Below are 8,689 nucleotides of genomic sequence, written 5' to 3'. Positions count from 1 at the left end.
ATTATTTATTTCTGCATTTGTTTATTTATTTATGCTTATGTCACTTTTGTGCTCCATCATTTTAGAGTGTGCGTGTTTGTCTCTCAGTCACACCTGGTTGTGATTCTGTCTGACTCACCTGTGCTCTCATAAGCTTCATTTATCTACTTTAAAAAATATATATATATTTAATAATAATAATAATCCAACAATATAATGTGTAATAATGAAACACATTGACTGGGGTGATGAGTTCTTTGACTGAGAATGCTCTGAAGTAAATCTCTGAATATTCTTACTAAAGTAAAAGATCTGAATAGTTCCTCCACACTGTAACTCAGTTCATTTATTGCAGTACTGTTTGTACTTTACTGAAGTGTTTCCACTGGGGCTTCACCTAACGATTATTTTCTGGATTAATCGATTAGTTGTTTGGGCCATGTCAAAAATGGTCTCAGACTTTTGGGCCCCACTGTATAAATATTCAAAACAGTAAAGTTTTTTTGCAATTGTGTTTTGTAAATCCTGTCACTGCCAACAAAAAGCAAAATAAAATTTAAAAAAGTAAATAAAAAACAGAAATCTAGATTTATCTTTTGTTTTGGGGGGGGTCTGTTTGTCTTTTTGTTTTGTTCTTGTTTTGTTGTTGAGGGGGCAGATCACTCTGATCCACACTGCAGGAACAGAAGAAGACGGAACCTAGAGAAGAGGCCGACAGTTCCAGTCGGACACAGATTCGGTGACACCGCGGAGTCCGACAGCAAAATAAACCGAACGGAGCGGTAACCAGAGATTAGCAGCTAACAGCTAACAGGCTGAATTACTTATTAAATAAGAAGCTAAGTGGCTAACAGGCTAATATCCGAACAAGTTAGCAGTTAGCTGCAGTAACATCAACACGACCCGCCTCCGCTTCAACCTGGTCCCGGTCTGACCCGGTCACGGTCTGACCCGGTCCCGGTCTGATCCCGTCCGGCAGCATGCAGGCGGAGTTCCGGGCCCCCCGTAGACGGCCCCGGGTGTACGAGCAATACGAGGCTCCGCTGCCAGTGAGCAGCCACTTCCGGGCGGATCTCATCAACCAGCACGTGCTGGTCTGTGATCCAGACCACATCCAGAAGATCCACAACCAGGTCTGAGTAAATCCACATCACTGTCAATCAGGTCTGGTTTAATCCACATCACTGTAAACCAGGTTTGAGTTAATCCACATCAATATAAACCAGGTCTGAGTTAATCCACATCACTGTAAACCAGGTCTGAGTTAATCCACATCAGTATAAACCAGGTCTGAGTTAATACACATCAGTATAAACCAGGTCCAAGTTAATCCACATCAATATAAACCAGGTCTGAGTTAATCCACATCACTGTAAACCAGGTCTGAGTTAATCCACATCAGTATAAACCAGGTCTGAGTTAATACACATCAGTATAAACCAGGTCCAAGTTAATCCACATCAGTATAAACCAGGTCTGAGTTAATCCACATCAGTATAAACCAGGTCTGAGTTAATCCACATCAGTATAAACCAGGTCTGAGTTAATCCACATCAGTATAAACCAGGTCTGAGTTAATCCACATCAGTATAAACCAGGTCCAAGTTAATCCACATCAATATAAACCAGGTCTGAGTTAATCCACATCACTGTAAACCAGGTCTGGGTTAATCCACATCAGTATAAACCAGGTTTTAGTTAATCCACATCAGTATAAACCACGTCTGAGTTAATCCACATCAGTATAAACCACGTCTGAGTTAATCCACATCAGTATAAACCAGGTTTTAGTTAATCCACATCAGTATAAACCACGTCTGAGTTAATCCACATCAGTATAAACCACGTCTGAATTAATCCACATCAGTATAAACCAGGTCTGAGTTAATCCACATCAGTATAAACCAGGTCTGGTTTAATCCACATCAGTATAAACCAGGTCTGAGTTAATCCACATCAATATAAACCAGGTCTGAGTTAATCCACATCAGTATAAACCAGGTCTGAGTTAATCCACATCAATATAAACCAGGTCTGAGTTAATCCACATCAGTATAAACCACGTCTGAGTTAATCCACATCAGTATAAACCACGTCTGAGTTAATCCACATCAGTATAAACCACGTCTGAGTTAATCCACATCAGCATAAACCAGGTCTGGTTTAATCCACATCCGTATAAACCAGGTCTGAGTTAATCCACATCAGTATAAACCAGGTCTGAGTTAATCCACATCAGTATAAACCAGGTCTGAGTTAATCCACATCAGTATAAACCAGGTCTGAGTTAATCCACATCAGTATAAACCAGGTCTGGTTTAATCCACATCCGTATAAACCAGGTCTGAGTTAATCCACATCAGTATAAACCAGGTCTGAGTTCATCCACATCAGTATAAACCAGGTTTTAGTCAATCCACATCAGTATAAACCAGGTCTAGTTTAATCCACATCAGTATAAACCAGGTCTGAGTTAATCCACATCAGTATAAACCACGTCTGAGTTAATCCACATCAGTATAAACCAGGTCTGAGTTAATCCACATCAGTATAAACCAGGTCTGAGTTAATCCACATCTGTATAAACCAGGTCTGAGTTAATCCACATCAGTATAAACCAGGTCTGAGTTAATCCACATCAGTATAAACCAGGTCTGAGTTAATCCACATCAGTATAAACCAGGTCTGAGTTAATCCACATCAGTATAAACCAGGTCTGAGTTAATCCACATCAGTATAAACCAGGTCTGAGTTAATCCACATCAGTATAAACCAGGTCTGAGTTAATCCACATCAGTATAAACCAGGTCTGAGTTAATCCACATCACTGTAAACCAGGTCTGGGTTAATCCACATCAGTATAAACCAGGTTTTAGTTAATCCACATCACTGTAAACCAGGTCTGAGTTAATCCACATCAGTATAAACCAGGTCTGGGTTAATCCACATCAGTATAAACCAGGTCTGAGTTAATCCACATCAGTATAAACCAGGTCTGAGTTAATCCACATCAGTATAAACCACGTCTGAGTTAATCCACATCAGTATAAACCACGTCTGAATTAATCCACATCAGTATAAACCAGGTCTGAATTAATCCACATCAGTATAAACCAGGTCTGAGTTAATCCACATCAGTATAAACCAGGTCTGAGTTAATCCACATCAGTATAAACCAGGTCTGAGTTAATCCACATCAGTATAAACCAGGTCTGTAGTCTCCTGGTCGATTAGTTGGTTGATTTGCTCTCATTGGTTGAATAATCGCTGTGTTAATTTCAGAAGGGGAAAAGTGCATCAACAACCTTCCAGGATTAATCCATTATTTCCTGCGACGGATAGTGCAGGCCTGGTCGGGGTCTCGGTGGCCTGGCAGCCCAAAAAAAAATTTTTAATGTCAAAAATAACACCAGATTTGATGACACATTGCTGACTGACGTAAAACGCATCACTACCAGTGTGCCAGCGTGGGAATGTCAGCTCTGTATACTGGAAATACAGAGAGATTGACCCGGTGGTGACGGGCTTCATCAGCATTGTGTGACATACTGCAGGTTTAAAATTAGAAAAACATTAAAATACTTAGTATACACTGAAAATAATAAAAAAAACACTGAAAATAAGATAATAACACATTAACATACATTAAATACCGAGTTAAACAGGATCCAGGTCTGAGTTGACACATCACGTTGTGTTGCAGGGGTTCTTCGGTAAGGGGGTCCTCTCCAGAGCCAGACCGGACCACAGCCTCTCCGACCAATGGGAGCGTGAGTTTACACCCAATGACATCATCATCTGTCTGGTCCAATCAGCAGTGTTCTCTGCAGCCAGCTGATCTCTGTTTGTGTTACAGAACATGAGGGTTTGTTTCTACCCATCATCCCCCAGTCCAGGTCAGTGACATCACACCCGTCTGTTGAAACGATGACATCACACCCGTCTGTTGAAACGATGACATCACACCCGTCTGTTGAAACGATGATGTCGTGGAAATTGTCTTAAAACACTTAACACACATATGAAATATAAACAAAAGACTGCTGGGTTGAAGATTAAAAAATATTATAATTGATCAGTAAGGAGACAGAACTCACACAAAGCGAATCATTCCTCTGTCTCGCTATAAAAAGCCAAACTGACCTTTTTATAGTCTTCAGAGACGAAGAAATGATCATCGATCGGTCATATTATACAAACTTATGGATTACAGCCAATGGCAAACAGCCACGAGATACATTTACATGCACATGTATGTTAGATAAGAACCTTTAACACCTTAACATGTCCCGTGTACTCCAAGACCCTGAACGGTACCTTATAGGGCCTGAGCCAGGATGGAGAGGAGGGTCTGCTAGAACACAGTCCTTCTCTCAGGAACAAGCACACACGATCATCTTCACACATCTCTGCTCGTTAAAATGATGAGACAGTCCTTGATTACCTTTACAATGATATGACATCTTTCCAAGCCTGATGTGAGTGACCTGCGCTGGGAGGAAACACACCTGTTCTCCTCTCGTTCCTGCAGGTATGAGGAGCTGCTCAGGTGGGCGGCGTCGGCCCTCGCCGCTCAGGGATTGGATGAAGAAGCTGTCAATCAAACCCTGCTCAGACTGTCTCAGCCAGTGGAGATGGAGGCTGTGAGGAGGGAGGTGGGAGGAGGGGGGGCAGTTAACGGACATAAGGGGGAGGGGCAGGCGGCGGGGGCGGAGCCGGGTCCAGAGGGTGGAGCCTCTCCCCACGCTAAGAGGCTCCGGCCGGGGTCAGAGGTCGAGCCGGAGGCTGAGAGAAGCTGCAGGTAGTTTCTGTTCACCAGACTCCCTTTAAGAATCTGCTGTTTTACACTCTGCCTTGTTTATTGGAGACAACTCTTATTTTATTCAACAGAATAGATCAATATTTATTAATCCTCTCGGAAATTCATCATGTGTCATACAAACAAACAAACAGACACCCACAATACCAACAACAACAACAACAATACCAACAACAACAACAACAACAACAATACCAACAACAACAACAACAACAACAATACCAACAACAACAACAACAGAGCACCACAACATAATCACTGACATACATATTATAAAGTGCAGCATCCTCACAAACACAGTTCAGTTCAGAGGTTCAGTTATTCTGTTGTACTGGTGCAGTACTGGTGCTGTACTGGTGCTGTACTGGTGCGGTACTGGTAGGTATGAATGATCTGCGAGCCCGGTTGGTTGGGAGGGACGGCAAACAGAACAGAACAGAATACATGTTTGTCTTCAGTTCACCAAAACATGAAGACTCAGTACACACGATTCTTCCAACAGAGAGACAGTGAAGCAGTCAGTGGAACTGTGATGATGTCACAGGTTAGTCGCACCAACAAAGCGCTGAACTGATTTTCAGTTTATTTATATCACAATATACTCCTGAGAACAGTGACACAGGTCCTCAGGTTACAGATACTCTGCTCCAACTCCCCCTTAAAACATTAAAAGAATAACACACTCAATAATCTGATCAATAAAACAGAAACATACAATATATACACACATAACATACACACTCCAGAATACATACTGGTCATGAAGTTGTTGTCCATGGAGCTGAAACCCAGGCGAGCCTCACCACACCTTCACAGTATAAACATCTGAGATAAGAGAGTTCAGCTCTATTCCTGTTCCTCACACGAGGGAACTCTGTATGTACATTCAAGACATGGTGCAGGATGTCTCAGGCACGTTTTGAACGGGCACTACAGTTCATCCCATCAACTTCAGCTCAACTCAAAATTATAGTCTCCAGATATTCTGTTGATGAGGCGTTTAGGGAACATGGGTAAATATAGCGTCTACTGAGGCGTTTAGGGGACAGGCACTGTTCTTTCTAGGTACTGAGAAATTGTCTCGTTCAGAACAGGCACGTTATGAACGGGCACTGCACTTGTGATAATAATCTGGGAATATTTCAGAGATTAAAACTCAACTGTGATGTTTATTTTCATTTTTCAGGTTGGACCCACAAGACCTGAACCCTGACCAGGACCTTGATCCCAGCTCTGACCCTGATGGTTTGGTTCCAGGTCCTGGTTTTGTCCTGGTGGTCTCTGACAGTGAGGTAAGTCTTCCTCTGAAACTCACACTGTGACAGCCAATCCACACAGAAAGTGCTTTTAGAAGACGCTTCCATCTTATTAAATGTATCAGTCAACACTGACCCCCGACGTTTCCTACACTGAGTCTGGTGTATATATACAGTATACAGTGGTATATATACAGTGGTGTGTATATATACAGTGGTATATATACACACCACTGTATACTGTATATACACACCACTGTATACCATATATATACACCACTGCATATATACCACTGTATATTATATATATACACCACTGTATATATACACACCACTGCATATATACAGTGGTATATATATATATATAGTATACAGTGGTGTATATATACAGTGGTGTGTATATATACAGTATACAGTGGTGTATATATATATAATATACAGTGGTATATATACAGTGGTGTGTATATATACAGTATACAGTGGTATATATACACCACTGCATATATACCACTGTATATTATATATATACACCACTGTATATATACCACTGTATATTATATATATACACCACTGTATATATACCACTGTATATTATATATATACACCACTGTATATATACCACTGTATATTATATATATACACCACTGTATATATACCACTGTATACTATATATATACACCACTGTATATATACCACTGTATATTATATATATACACCACTGCATATATACCACTGTATATTATATATATACACCACTGTATATATACCACTGTATATTATATATATACACCACTGTATATATACCACTGTATATTATATATATACACCACTGTATATATACCACTGTATATTATATATATACACCACTGCATATATACCACTGTATATTATATATATACACCACTGTATATATACCACTGTATATTATATATATACACCACTGTATATATACCACTGTATACTATATATATACACCACTGTATATATACCACTGTATATTATATATATACACCACTGTATATATACCACTGTATATTATATATATACACCACTGTATATATACCACTGTATATTATATATATACACCACTGTATATATACCACTGTATACTATATATATACACCACTGTATATATACCACTGTATATTATATATATACACCACTGTATATATACACACCACTGCATATATACAGTGGTATATATATATATAGTATACAGTGGTGTGTATATACAGTATACAGTGGTGTGTATATACAGTATACAGTGGTGTGTATATATATAGTATACAGTGGTGTGTATATACAGTATACAGTGGTGTGTATATATGGTGGTGTAGGTTTATTTATACAGTAGTGGTATATGATATCATGGTGTTCGGTAAATGTGGTGCATTCTGTAGTAAACAGAGTGATTTCTAACTGTCAGACACAGTCAGTGTGTCTGTCGCTAACTAGCTTACAGCTAATGTACAGTTTACATTTTGGCTGTTTGGAGCGAATAAAGAAATGATCCAGTAGGGCTTCTAACCATTATGAAAACAAGATAATTGAGATAAATTGATTATTGTGCCGTGTTCCATTTCGCAATAATGATGATGCTCTGGTTTTGTCTTGAGTTATAAATCCAGCGCACATCTGTCCTTTACATCAGAGTGTAGAAGGACATGGAGGTCTCCATGAGACGCTCGGACTCAGTGTGGATCAATACGTTTAATAAGATGGAAGCGTTTCTGTTCAATCACGAGTCAATCAATAAGTGAAACTCATGTGAGTAACATGGTGGGGGGTCGGGGGGGGGTGAGGCAGGTGTATGTTGACTCAGTGTGTTGTTCTGTTTCAGGCAGGAGGGGAGGTCGGGGGGGTGAGGCAGGTGAGGCGGACCCCGTTCTCCCTCACAGAGTACCTGCAGCTCAGCCTGGAGGAGGTAACACCAACACTAAAATACTACATTACCCATGATCCTCAGCAGCTTCCCTGCTAATACACTAAATACTACATTACCCATGATCCTCAGCAGCCTCCCTGCTAATACACTAAATACTACATTACCCATGACCCTCGGCAGCTTCCCTGCTAATACACTAAATACTACATTACCCATGATCCTCAGCAGCCTCCCTGCTAATACACTAAATACTACATTACCCATGACCCTCAGCAGCTTCCCTGCTAACACACTAAATACTACATTACCCATGATCCTCGGCAGCTTCCCTGCTAACACACTAAATACTACATTACCCATGATCCTCGGCAGCTTCCCTGTTAACACACTAAATACTACATTACCCATGATCCTCAGCAGCCTCCCTGCTAATACACTAAATACTACATTACCCATGATCCTCGGCAGCTTCCCTGCTAACACACGAAATACTACATTACCCATGATCCTCGGCAGCTTCCCTGCTAACACACTAAATACTACATTACCCATGATGCTCAGCAGCTTCCCTGTTAATACACTAAATACTACATTACCCATGATGCTCAGCAGCTTCCCTGCTAACACACTAAATACTACATTACCCATGATGCTCAGCAGCTTCCCTGTTAATACACTAAATACTACATTACCCATGATCCTCAGCAGCTTCCCTGTTAATACACTAAATACTACATTACCCATGATCCT

At 40.5% G+C, this 8,689-nt stretch overlaps 1 protein-coding gene across 2 annotated transcripts in view; it reads left to right on the top strand.

Annotated features, from left to right (window-relative positions):
• The first annotated feature begins 686 nt into the window (after positions 1 to 686).
• Positions 687 to 8,689, top strand: part of tsen2 (TSEN2 tRNA splicing endonuclease subunit) — a 13,342-nt gene continuing 5,339 nt past the window's right edge. For both annotated transcript variants that reach the window (XR_006403240.1, XM_044350193.1), the window contains exons 1-6: positions 687 to 1,112; positions 3,683 to 3,749; positions 3,836 to 3,875; positions 4,511 to 4,780; positions 5,985 to 6,090; positions 7,895 to 7,978. Coding sequence is in view for 1 of the 2 variants with exons in the window: in XM_044350193.1 (XP_044206128.1) it covers positions 960 to 1,112; positions 3,683 to 3,749; positions 3,836 to 3,875; positions 4,511 to 4,780; positions 5,985 to 6,090; positions 7,895 to 7,978 (720 nt within the window). In the remaining variant the exon portion in view is untranslated. The remainder of the gene's footprint in view (positions 1,113 to 3,682; positions 3,750 to 3,835; positions 3,876 to 4,510; positions 4,781 to 5,984; positions 6,091 to 7,894; positions 7,979 to 8,689) is intronic.

This window comes from Thunnus albacares, chromosome 4, assembly GCF_914725855.1.
Source record: "Thunnus albacares chromosome 4, fThuAlb1.1, whole genome shotgun sequence".
NCBI classification, from domain to species: domain Eukaryota; kingdom Metazoa; phylum Chordata; class Actinopteri; order Scombriformes; family Scombridae; genus Thunnus; species Thunnus albacares.
The sequence above is the reverse complement of the archived record's forward strand: the minus strand, read 5'-3'. Positions and strand labels throughout refer to the sequence as shown.